Raw genomic sequence first — 13,952 nt, forward strand, 5'->3', positions numbered from 1 at the left:
CCATAAAAGATAGTGTAGAATACATTAATTCAAATGTCGAATGTGGTTTTAAAATTTTTAAGAAAAAGTAAAGAGTATAAACTTCAGAATAAGAGAATTTACCGAAAACTTGTTATTTTAGAAGGGGTTATTAACCCACTGATTTTGGAAAAAATTCAAAAATATGAAAATTTGGTTTTAGTGTATAGTTTCTTCGAGCACTAATGATGGTCAAAGAGTTTAGCACCTCTGTTGTCTTAGTTTCTAGATAATAAAGATTTTTATAATGCTAATTCCACTAATCTAATTAGTATGTCAAATTTTAGTAAACTAAATATAAAAAATTAGAATTCTTCCTATATACCAAGAAATATAGTTTAGAATACATTAATTCAAATGTCGAATGTGGTTTGAAAATTTTAAACAAAAGTAAGGAGTATAAACTTCACTATATACATCATTTACCGAAAACTCATTACTTTAGAAGAGGTTAACCAACGGATTTTGGAAAATTTTCAAAAATTTGAAAATCTGGCTTTAGTGTATAGTTTCATCGAGAACTAACATAAGATGATGGTCAAAGAGTTTAGAACCTCTGTTGTCTCTGTTTCTCTAGATAATGAAGATTTTATAATGCTAATTCAAATATCCTATGCAGTATATGAAAATTTACCAAACTAAATTTTAAAAAATTGGAATGATTCCTATATACCATAAAGATAGTTTAGAATACATTAAATCAAATGTCGAATGTGGTTTGAAAGTTTTAAACAAAAGTGAAGAGTATAAACTTCAGTATATAGATCATTTACCAAAAACTCATTATCTTAGAAGGGGTTAACCTACGGATTTTGGAAAAATTTCAAAAATATGAAAATGTGGTTTTAGTGTATAGTTTCATAAATCAGTAACATAAGATGATGGCCAAAGATTTTAGAACCTCGGTTGTCTCCGTTTCTTTAGATAATGAAGATTTTATAATGCTAATTCCACTAATTTAGGAAGTATATGAAATTTTAGTAAACTAAATATTAAAAACTTATAATGATTCCTATATACCATGAAAGATAGTTTAGAACACATTAATTAAAATGTCGAATATAGTTTGAAATTTTTAAACAAAAGTAAAGAGTATAAACTACAGTATATATAAAATTTACCCAAACTCATTATTTTAGAAGGTGGTTAACTTACGGATTTTGGAAAATTTTCAAAAATATGAAAATCTGGCTTTAGTGTATAGTGTCATCGAGAACTAACATAAGATGATGGTCAAAGAGTTTAGAACCTCTGTTGTCTCCGTTTCTCTAGATAATGAAGATTTTATAAGACTAATTCCACTATCCAAGGCAGGATATGAAATTTTACCAAACTAAATTTTAAAAAATTTGAATGATTTCTATATACCATAAAAGATAGCTTAGAATACATTAATTCTTTTTTTTGAATGAATGCTAAATTTATTCATAAAAAAAAACTCTTCTTACATCAAGTGTGGACCTTTATATGAAGCATATGCAACAACTTCTAACAGCTCATATGTAAAAAAATTTTAAACTCTAGATCCAAACCAAAATTGTAACCTTTCACTCCACTTCTTCTAATCTCTTGTTCTCAACAGACTCAATTTGTTTCGAATCCCCTTATCCACCAACTTCTTCACTACTGCAATAGGCTTAGGCTTTTCTTCATGTCTGATCCTATTTCTTTCTCTCCAAATAGCATGGACAGAGGCTTGGAAAGCATAAGGTAGACAAAACTGCTTCTTCTTCTCAAATCTCCCATCCGCAACAATAGCAATAATAGCAGACCAGTCTGATGAGTAATCATCCCCAAGAATGCCCTTCGTGAGAAATTCCCAGACCTGAGATGAATAACTACAGCTAAAGAAAAGATGACTCCTAGTTTCCATCTCAGTTTTGCAGAGCACACATACTTCATCAACACCCTGAGTCCAATTTGAAACTCTATCCATAGTAGACAGTCTGTTTCTTGCTGCTAGCCAAGTCACAAAAGCGTATTTTGGAGTTGCTTGGGGAAACCAAATCCCTTTCGACCAAGCACAATGCTCACCCACTCTCCTTAACAACGACCAAGTTTCATGGGTTGAGAATTTCTCTTTAAACCCAGCTTTCTGTCTCCACAAGCTCACATCTTCCACATCCTGTCTTAGCCTCTGTTTCACCCTCATTAACTCTGCTTCTATTTCTATCAGAACAGGGGAACGATGTCTTGTTCTTCTTCTTGAGATCATAAAAGCTTCCTCTACCGTGGCATCTCTTCTGATACCAAGATCAACAAACCCACGTTCACCTAAAATATGAATAAGAGCACCTCTATCAAACCAGCTATCAAACCAGAATGAAGTTTTCCTCCCATTGCCCAAAGCTTTTCGGTGGAAAGATCTTGCTACTTCTCTCATTTTTAACATCTTCCTCCACATCCAAGAGCCTACTTGAGTTTTCTCTTTTATCTCCCAGAAGCTTCTCCGTTTTAGTAAGTTTTCTTCAATCCATTTACCCCACAAAGAAATCCCTGAAAGCATTCTCCAAATAAGTTTCAACACATTTACAGAGTTAACTTCCTTTAGGTTTCTGATTCCCAAGCCTCCTTCACTCTTTAGCTGACATATACTACTCCAAGCGACTTTTGAACAAATGTCTAATGTGGTTGAAATTTTTAAACAAAAGTGAAGAGTATAAACTTAAGTATATAGAGGATTTACCGAAAACCAATATTTTTGAAGGGGTTAACCCACGGATTTTGAAAAAATTTCAAAAATACGAAATCAGGTTTTAGTGTATAGTTTCATCTAGCACCGACTTAAGATGACGGCCAAAGAGTTTAGAACCTCTGTTGTCTCCGTTTCTCTAGATAATGAAGATTTTATAATTCTAATTCCAATAATTTAGGCAGTATATGAAATTTTAGTAAACTAAATATTAAAAACTTAGAATGATTCCTATATACCATGAAAGATAGTTTAGAACACATTAATTAAAATGTCGAATATGGTTTGAAATTTTTAAACAAAAGTAAAGAGTATAAACTTCAGTATATATAAAATTTACCGAAAACTCATTATATTAGAAGGGGTTAACCTACGGATTTTGGAAAATTTTCAAAAATATGAAAATCTGGCTTTAGTGTATAGTGTCATCGAGAACTAACATAAGATGATGGTCAAAGAGTTTAGAACCTTTGTAGTCTCCGTTTCTCTAGATAATGAAGATTTTATAATGCTAATTCCATTGATCTAGATAATATATGAAATTTTACCAAACTAAATATTAAAAAATTAGAATGATTCCTATATACCATGAAAGATAGTTTAGAATACATTAATTGTAGTGTAGAATTTGGTTTAAAATTTTTAAACAAAAGTGAAGAATATAAACAACAGTATATAGAGCATTTACCGAAAACTTATTATTTTAGAAGGGGTTAACCCATGGATTTTAGAAAAGTTTCAAAAATATGAAAATCTGGTTTTAGTGTATAGTTTATTCCAGCACTAACATAATATGATGGTCAAAGAGTTTAGCACCTCTGCTGTCTTAGTTTCTCTAGATAATGAAGATTTTATAATGATAATTCCAGTAATCTAATTAGTATGTGAAATTTTAGTAAACTAAATATTAAAAAATAGAATGATTCCTATATACCATAAAAGATAGTTTAGAATATATTAATTCAAATGTCAAATGTGGTTTGAAAATTTTAAACAAAAGTAAAGAGTATAAACTTCAGAATATAGAGCATTTACCGAAAACTCATTATTTTAGAAGAGATTAACCATAAAATATGGTTTTAGTGTATAGTTTCTTCGAGCACTAATGATGGTCAAAGAGTTTAGCACCTCTGTTGTCTTAGTTTCTCTAGATAAGGAAGATTTTATAATGCTAATTCCACTAATCTAATTAGTATGTCAAATTTTAGTAAACTAAATATTAAAAAATTAGAATGATTCCTATATATCATGAAAGATAGTTTAGAATACATTTTCGAATGTGGTTTGAAAATTTTAAACAAAAGTAAGGAGTATAAACTTCACTATATAGAGCATTTACCGAAAACTCATTATTTTAGAAGGGATTAACCATAAAATATGGTTTTAGTGTATAGTTTCTTCGAGCACTAATGATGGTCAAAAAGTTTAGCACCTATGTTGTCTTAGTTTCTCTAGATAATGAAGATTTTATAATGCTATTCCACTAATCTAATTAGTATGTCAAATTTTAGTAAACTAAATATTAAAAAATTAGAATGATTCCTATATACCATGAAAGATAGTTTAGAATACATTAATTCAAATGTCGAATGTGGTTTGAAAGTTTTAAACAAAAGTAAGGAGTATAAACTTCACTATGTAGAGCATTTACCGAACTCATTACTTTAGAAGAGGTTAACCAACGGATTTTGGAAAATTTTCAAAAATTTGAAAATCTGGCTTTAGTGTATAGTTTCATCGAGAACTAACATAAGATGATGGTCAAAGAGTTTAGAACCTCTGTTGTCTCTGTTTCTCTAGATAATGAAGATTTTATAATGCTAATTCAAATATCCTATGCAGTATATGAAATTTTACCAAACTAAGTTTTAAAATATCCGTAATGACATTAAGTTTCTCTCCCAGGCACAACTTTCGATATTGGTCCTTCGAAAGTTGACTTCACAGTGATACCTGCTTTAACCGTCGGTTAATTCCCTCCCCTCCTTCTGAGTTACTGCAAAATCCCCTGCTATTTTCAAGTTCTTACCCCTTTTAGAAGTAACCACTGGATATTTACCTTTTCTGAGCAAAAATCCACCGGGTTCTCCCCCGACTTTAGTCGGAGGGCCGCCGCTCCTCCTCAGCCATGTCTCCGGTAAGCTTCTCTCCATGGTCGGATGTGTTTATGCTAACGGTAACCCATCTTCTTGCTATGTCTTTGTCTCTCAGCAATGAACTTTCTTCAGATACCTGCGCAAGGATCTGACTGAACATAGTAAAGTTGCTTCATTTGTTACTTTTTAGAGATCTCTCTAAGAACTTTCTCACGGAAACATGTTGAACCATTCCTCTGATTATCACGCTTCAAACCTAATCCTCCAGTATGTCTCGTCGACTCTCATCTGCGGAAAAGGGTAAAGGACTCCAAAGACCAAACTCACCACCGCGACTAGGAAGAGTGAAGCTCCCAGACTATGACACATCTGAACTGAGGCGAAAACATGAACTCACACTCATCGGCAGAGCCACCAACCCTAGTGCTCAGAGAATGTGGTCTCTTATACCATTCTTTGCTGACCACTGGAAGTGTAAGTCTAGACCTTTTGGAGCTGACCTGGGGCAAGGAAAATTTCAATTCCAGTTTGAGAACCTAGAAGATTTACAATCGGTCCTCGACAATGGACCGTACCACTTCGCGAAATGGATGATCATTATCCAGCGATGGGAACCAAGCCTATCTCCAGACTTCCCATCCCAGATCCCTTTCTGGATCCAAGTGCAAGGAGTGCCTGTCCATCTATGGGATGAAGCTGTTCTGAGGGGCATCGGAGCTGACATTGGAACCTTTGATACTTGGGAAATCACACCCTCAAAGGCAAGATTCAGAGCATACATTAATGGCCTCCGCCCCCTAGTCTTCAAATCTACTTTAGAGTATGGAAATGGAGATGAAGTCGTAGCCTCTCTTCTCTACGAAAAGCTTGAGAAACACAGCAAGATATGCTGCAGACTAGATCATGAAAAAGACGACTGCCCTCTTAACAAAGACAAGCAGAACACCAAACACGAGACCAACCTGCAACGACAAGCACAAAGAAAAGAGATTAGTCTCTCATCAACTCGTACATCTACAGCTAAACAATTGGCTAGAGACTCAGCTCCTTACCAACCTTCTGGCTTCATGAGGGATGCAAGGAGATCTGATTATGCACGTCATCCACCTCCAGTTCGCGAACACTCAAATGTTACAAGATCCTCTAACGATAGTGGCAGATCTCACCATACCCCATCTAGGGCCAGATACGAAGTATCACGTTCTCACTCTTCCTTCCCTCGACAGAGATATGAACAGAACCATGTCGAGTCAAGATGGGTTGATACATGCAGAAGATTGAACCCTGCTCAATCTCATCACAAAGACATAAATCCATACGGAAGTTTCATTGAAGACAGAAGAAATTCCTTAGACAAAAGAGGCTATAGCTCCAACCACGATGAGATAATTGGAGAAAGACCTGATACATCCTCCTTCCGCTCGCCCGTACCTACTGCTCAACCTACCTTAACCCTCAACGAGGCTCGAGATGAGATAAGGGAAGTCATGCTTCAGTATACACGTTGTGCTGACCCCTCTGAAAGTGCTGCAAGAAAAGAAAGAATGCGGTTAGCAGAAGAAAGAGGAGAACCGGAGGAGAATGCTAGAATTATGGTTGCAGCAAACGCTATTAATGCAGCTTTATTAAATGCGGAATCTCTTAATGCTAATGCATCTAATATGGTTGAGAATCATAATGTCTCTCCACCTATCAGCCCTGCCAGACTGCCAGCTCTAGCACGCCTAGGACCTATAGCAACTCCCCCTACAGATGCAATTAATCAATCTCAAGAACGCATCCCTGTAAAGAAAAGATTGGGACGGCCCCCTCTCTCAAAGAACAAACCAAAGCCACTGGCTGCGAAAACTGGAGCTGGCTCAGGTATCAAAAAGCGAAGGACTCCAATTCGCACATCTCCTAAAAGAAGAAGCCCTACAACATCCTCGTCTAGAGGGGGAGTAGCCAGAAGAGCAGCACCCTAAACCAGACAGCTAACGCAGCAGGAAGCAGAACAGCAACAAGCTCTCAGCCCCAAACCACGATCATCCCTGCTATCGTAAAAAGGAAGGTGGATTTTCAAAATCCGCCCGATCCAGTTCCTTAAAAGTGATTAGCTGGAACTGGCGAGGCCTGGAGAATACCTCGACAGTCCAGAACCTGAAGGAGATGCACAAGTTGTTCTCTCTTGATATCCTGTTCCTCTCGGAGACAAAGAACTCCAATGACTTTGTCCTTCGAAAGTGCGCTTCATTGGGCTACAAGAACTCTATCATGATCGATCCACAAGGGCATGGGAGTGGAGGTCTAGCTCTCTTTTGGAAACAAAACATCAATCTCAATGTAACAGACTCTTGTAAGAACTTTATCAATGCTGATATCTGCTATGAAAATAAAAGTTTTCGAGCCTCATTTGTATATGGAGATCCAGAACCGGCCAAAAGATGTGAAGTTTGGTCTAAACTCACTCAACTAACCTTGGAGAATGAGGAGCCTTGGTTCCTCATTGGTGATTTCAATGATATTATCAATAACCAAGAGAAAACAGGAGGCAGAGAACGTTCTGAAGGCTCCTTAGCTGACTTCCGAACATTTCTAGCAGAGTGTGACCTCTATGATCTCCCCATACTGGTGATTATTTATCATGGAGGGGAGTACGAGGTGATGATGTTGTGCGGTGCCGACTGGACAGAGCTATGGCAAACAGCCAGTGGTTTCGATCTCTTCCATTCAGGCAGTGTTGAATACCTAAAATATGAAGGTTCTGACCACCGGCCTATTGTAGCATGCTTTGACTTAACAAAAAAGAAAGGCAAATGACTCTTTAGGTTTGATCGACGACTGAATGAAAACCCTGAAATCAAAGTCTTGGTTGAAGAAACATGGAGGAAGGCGGGTAATAGCTCTGTTCAGTCTAAAATCAAGCAAACCCGTAGTGCAATAGTCATATGGAACAAGGAGAAACAAAGAAATAACAAAATCCTCATCAACAAATGGAAAGATGATCTCGAGAAGGCCATGACGAGTCCAACAAATGATACTGAACTCCTCCAGAAAATTAATTCAGATTTAAAAAAGGCCTATCTAGATGAGGAAGCATTCTGGAGGCAGAGAAGTAGAACCCTATGGCTTAGCCTAGGAGATAGAAACTCTGGATACTTCCATGCTATTACTAAGGGCAGACACGCTGTAAACAACTTTTCAGTTATGGAAACAGCAGATGGAGTGCCAGTATTCACTGAGGAGGAGATCACAGAGACAATAGTCAAATATTTCACTGACCTCTTCACATCAATCCCCGGAGATAGACAACTCATCGTCTCCCAAGCACTCAGCCCAAAGATCTCAACCGCAGAGAATGACGCTCTTATAGAGACTCCAACTGCAGCGGAAATACACTTGGCTCTACTTGCAATTCATCCGGACAAAGCTCCTGGCCCGGATGGGTTCTCTGCAAGTTTCTTCCAAGCAAACTGGGCTTCGGTTGGAACAAACATTGTTTCTGAAATCCAATCTTTTTTCATCTCCGGTGTAATGCCGAGAACCTTAAATCACACTCACGTCAGACTGATACCGAAGAACACTGAGGCAAAAACAGCTGCAGATTATAGACCAATTGCACTTTGCAATGTCTACTATAAAATAATCTCCAAACTGCTTGCCAACAGGCTAAAAAAAGTCTTACCCGACTTAATTTCGGAAAATCAGTCTGCATTTGTACAAGACAGAGCAATCACAGATAATATCCTCATCTCCCATGAAGTCTTGCATTTCCTCAAGAACTCAGAAGCTACCAAAAGATGCTCCATGGCTGTCAAAACTGACATGAGCAAAGCATACGACCGTCTCGAATGGGATTTCATCGAAGCTGTTCTTCTCCAACTCGGATTCTCTCCCCACTGGACTAACCTATTAATGCAGTGCATCAAGACAGTATCTTACTCCTTCCTTATTAATGGATCAGCGCATGGACTAGTCAAACCGCAAAGGGGCATTAGACAAGGTGATCCTCTCTCGCCATACATCTTTATCCTCTGCAGTGAGGTCTTATCAGGACTGTGCCACAAAGCGGAAGCAGAAAACCGCCTACAGCGGATCCGGGTGGCCACAAATAGTCCTAGCATAAATCACCTTCTATTCGCAGATGATACACTATTTTTCTGCAGAACCAGCCCAAAAAATGTCACTACCTTACTCCAGATCCTCTCATTGTACGAGAAAGCTTCAGGGCAACGAATCAACTCACAAAAATCAGGAATCACCTTCTCAAATCAGGCCCCCTACTACGTACTAAAAGAAAAAATAAAATCGGAGTTGGGCATTGAGAAGGAGGGTGGAGCAGGGAAGTATCTTGGTGTCCCAGAGCACTTTGGAAGAAAGAAACGGGATCTGTTTACCTCCATTGTGGAAAAGATAAAACAGAGGGCGGCTAGCTGGTCCACAAGATACCTATCCCCTTCAGGGAAGATGACTCTCCTCAAATCTGTTCTAGAAGCCGTCCCTAACCACACTATATATGCAGTGCTTTAAGCTTCCCCAATCCCTTTGTAAACGAATTCAGTCGGCCCTGACGAGATTTTGGTGGGATCCTAAAGCGGGAGTACAAGGGATGTCTCTTGTATCTTGGACGACAATGACTAAATCTAAGCGGGATGGAGGCTTAGGCTTTAGAGAAATACAGAGTTTTAATGACGCACTGCTGGCTAAAGTGAGCTGGAGGATTTTAAAATCACCAACAAGCCTCTTAGCACGCGTCCTGGCTGAGAAATACTACCACAATCAAGATTTCCTCACTGTCAATCCACCTGCTTCTTGCTCTCATGGATGGAGGGGTATTCTAATTGGGCAAGATCTACTTAAAGGGCATATAGGATGGGCTATAGGAGACGGGAAAAGCGTACTGGCATGGCAAGACTCTTGGCTCCTCTCGGAAGTAGGCGGAGTCCCAATGGGACCTATAACAGAGGAAGCCTCGAACATGAAAGTCTCTGATCTATTCAAACACCAGTCAAGGGAATGGGACACAGAGAAAGTCGACAAACACTTTCCACTAATCTCCTCTTCTATCAGATCAATTATGCCAAGCAAATGGGGTGGAGCAGACAAGAGAATATGGCTCAATCATGCCTCAGGAAACTATTCTGCGAAGTCGGGTTACTATATTGCACTACAAAAGAATAACTTAGCTACCCAGGCTATGCAAGAACCTACTCAAGAATGGATCAAAGAGCTATGGAATGTTGAGATGTCCCCTAAGCTAAAGCTCCTAATCTGGAAAATTCTACATGGCGCTCTTCCTGTCAGAGAACTCCTAGCAACAAGACAAATTCTACCTGACTCAAAATGCATCAGATGCGACAATGCAGAATCAATTCTACATTTATTCTTTCAATGCCTATATGCACAACAGGTTTGGAATTTGGTACCTTTTGCAGGAAACATTGATTGGTCTCAGGTCTCGTCTTTTGATAGAGGCTGGAGCCTAGCTCTAAAGGCTATCGTTCTCCCCCCCCACGGGCCTTAGTAACTGCACACTTGCCCCTTGGATAATTTCAGCGATCTGGTCGGCAAGAAATCTCTTAACCTTCCAGAAACGCAACTTCTCAGCTCAGGAAACAATCACAAAAGCTATATGTGATGCTAAAGAATGGAAAGAAGCCCAACATGTGCTACCACCGAAGAACAAAAAACCGCAAGCGTCACACTCGTCTAGAATTGAAGTCATCTGTCGATCTGATGCTGCGTGGAAGAAGGAAACCAAGGCTGCTGGTCTCGCGTGGACCTTCAGTGATCGAAGTAATGAGAGATTTTACTCTCACACTGTTACATGTGAGCTTGTGATCTCGTCTCTTGTGGCGGAGGGACTAGCAATGCCTTCGGCGATGGAGCAAGCAATTGATCTCCAATTGAAGAAGGTGATGTCCGAATCTGATTCCCTCCAATTGATCTCCTCGATTAAAGGCTCATCAGACTTTGCAGAACTTCATGGCATCTTATTGGATATCCACCTCCTTTCCTTTTATTTTGATGTAATTGCTTTTCGTTTTAGCCATCAAAACTTCCTAGCTTTCAAAGATGGTTTAGCTAAACAAGCCCTAAGGGGCATTGTACCGAACCCGGTTTAATCTTTTGAATGAAAATCTTAGTGAACAAAAAAAAATAAAATTTAAAATATTCGAATGATCTATATACCATAAAGGATAGTTTAGAATACATTAAATCAAATGTAGAATGTGGTTTGAAAGTTTTAAACAAAAGTGAAGAGTATAAACTTCAGTATATAGATCATTTACCGAAAACTCATTATCTTAGAAGGGGTTAACCTACGGATTTTAGAAAATTTTCAAAAATATGAAAATCTGGTTTTAGTGTATAGTTTCATAAAGCAGTAACATAAGATGATGACCAAAGAGTTTAGAACCTCTGTTGTCTCTGTTTTCTCTAGATAATGAAGATTTTATAATGCTAATTCTAATAATTTAGGCAGTATATGAAATTTTTGTAAACTAAATATTAAAAACTTAGAATGATTTCTATATACCATGAAAGATAGTTTAGAACACATTAATTAAAATGTCGAATATGGTTTGAAAATTTTAAACAAAATTAAAGAGTATAAACTTCAGTATATATAAAATTTACGGAAAACTCATTATTTTAGAAGGGGTTAACTTACGGATTTTGGAAAATTTACAAAAATATGAAAATCTGGCTTTAGTGTATAGTGTCATCGAGAACTAACATAAGATGATGGTCAAAGAGTTTAGAACCTTTGTAGTCTTTTATTTCTCTAGATAATGAAGATTTTATAATGCTAATTCCATTGATCTAGATAATATATGAAATTTTACCAAACTAAATATTAAAAAATTAGAATGATTCCTATATACCGTGAAAGATAGTTTCAATACATTAATTATAGTGTAGAATTTGGTTTAAAATTTTTAAGCAAAAGTGAAGAGTATAATCTTCAGTATATAGAGCATTTATCGAAAACTTATTATTTTAGAAGAGGTTAACCCATGGATTTTAGAAAAATTTCAAAAATATTAAAATATGGTTTTAGTGTATAGTTTATTCCAGCACTAACATAATATAATGGTCAAAGAGTTTAGCACCTCTGTTGTCTTAGTTTCTCTAGATAATGAAGATTTTATAATGTTAATTCCAGTAATCTAATTAGTATGTGAAATTTTAGTAAACTAAATATTAAAAAATAGAATGATTCCTATATACCATAAAATATAGTTTAGAATATATTAATTCAAATATCAAATGTGGTTTGAAAATTTTAAACAAAAGTAAAGAGTATAAACTTCAGAATATAGAGCATTTACCGAAAACTCATTATTTTAGAAGGGTTTAACCCAAGGATTTTGGAAAATTTTCAACAATATGAAAATCTGGCTTTAGTGTATATTTTCATCGAGAACCAACATAAGATGATGGTCAAAGAGTTTAGAACCTCTGTTGTCTCTGTTTCTCTAGATAATGAAGATTTTATAATGCTAATTCAAATTATATCCTATGCAGTATATGAAATTTTACCAAACTAAATTTTTAAAAATTTGAATGATTCCTCACTACCATAAAAGATAGTTTAGAATACATAAAATCAAATGTCGAATGTGGTTTGAAAGTTTTAAACAAAAGTGAAGAGTATAAACTTCAGTATATAGATCATTTACCGAAAACTCATTATCTTAGAAGGGGGTTAACCTACGGATTTTGGAAAAATTTCAAAAATATGAAAATCTGGTTTTAGTGTATAGTTTCATAAAGCAGTAACATAAGATGATGACCAAAGAGTTTAGAACCTCTGTTGTCTCTATTTCTCTAGATAATGAAGATTTTATAATGCTAATTCCACTAATTTAGGCAGTATATGAAATTTTAGTAAACTAAATATTAAGAACTTAGAATGATTCCTATATACCATGAAATATAGTTTAGAACACATTAATTAAATTTGTCGAATATGGTTTGAAATTTTTAAACAAAAGTAAAGAGTATAAACTTCAGTATATATAAAATTTACCGAAAACTCATTATTTTAGAAGGGGTCAACCTACGGATTTTAGAAAATTTTCAAAAATATGAAAATCTGGCTTTAGTGTATAGTGTCATCGAGAACTAACATAAGATGATGGCCAAAGAGTTTAGAACCTCTGTTGTCTCCGTTTCTCTAGATAATTAAGATTTTATAAGACTATTTTCGCTATCCAAGGCAGATATGAAATTTTACCAAACTAAATTTTAAAAAATTTGAATGATTTCTATATACCATAAAAGATAGTTTAGAATACATTAATTCAAATATCTAATGTGGTTTGAAATTTTTAAACAAAAGAAAGAGTATAAACTTAAGTATATAGAGGATTTACCGAAAACCAATATTTTTGAAGGGGTTACCCACGGATTTTGAAAAAAAAAATAAAAAATATGAAATCAGGTTTTAGTGCATAGTTTCATCTAGCACCGACTTAAGATGATGGTCAAAGAGTTTAGAACCTTTGTAGTCTCTGTTTCTCTAGATAATGAAGATTTTATAATGCTAATTCCATTGATGTAGATAATATATGAAATTTTACCAAACTAAATATTAAAAAATTAGAATGATTCCTATGTACCATGAAAGATAGTTCAGAATACATTAATTATAATGTATAATGTGGTTTAATTTTTTAAGCAAAAGTGAAGAGTATAAACTTCAGTATATAGAGCATTTACGGAAAACTTATTATTTTAGAAGGGGTTAACCTACGGATTTTGGAAAAAAATTCGAAAATATGAAAATCTGGTTTTGATGTATATTTTATTCCAGCACTAACATAATATGATAGTCAAAGAGTTTAACACCTCTGTTGTCTTAGTTTCTCTAGATAATGAAGATTTTATAATACTAATTCGAGTAATCTAATTAGTATGTGAAACTTTAGTAAACTAAAATATTAAAAAATAGAATAATTCCTATATACCATAAAAGATAATTTAGAATACATTAAATCAAATGTCGAATGTGGTTTGAAATTTTTTAACAAAAGTAAAGAGTATAAACTTCAGAATATAGAGCATTTACCGAAAACTCATTATTTTAGACGGGATTAACCCACGGATTTTGGAAAATTTTCAAAAATATGAAAATATAGCTTTAGTGTATATTTTCA

The 13,952-nt window shown here is 35.7% G+C and overlaps 2 protein-coding genes across 2 annotated transcripts; one reads left to right on the forward strand and one right to left on the reverse strand.

Annotated features, from left to right (window-relative positions):
* Window positions 1-1,579: 1,579 nt before the first annotated feature.
* Window positions 1,580-2,401, reverse strand: LOC108829831 (uncharacterized). The gene has a single exon (XM_018603420.1). It carries the CDS (start codon window positions 2,399-2,401, stop codon window positions 1,580-1,582), a length of 822 nt encoding a protein of 273 aa, XP_018458922.1.
* Window positions 2,402-9,418: 7,017 nt separating this feature from the next.
* On the forward strand, window positions 9,419-10,910 carry LOC108829834 (uncharacterized). The gene is made up of 3 exons (XM_018603423.1): window positions 9,419-10,084; window positions 10,196-10,285; window positions 10,377-10,910. Exons 1-3 carry the CDS (start codon window positions 9,419-9,421, stop codon window positions 10,908-10,910), a joined length of 1,290 nt encoding a protein of 429 aa, XP_018458925.1.
* Window positions 10,911-13,952: the final 3,042 nt, after the last annotated feature.

This window comes from Raphanus sativus, chromosome 3, assembly GCF_000801105.2.
Source record: "Raphanus sativus cultivar WK10039 chromosome 3, ASM80110v3, whole genome shotgun sequence".
NCBI lineage: Eukaryota > Viridiplantae > Streptophyta > Magnoliopsida > Brassicales > Brassicaceae > Raphanus > Raphanus sativus.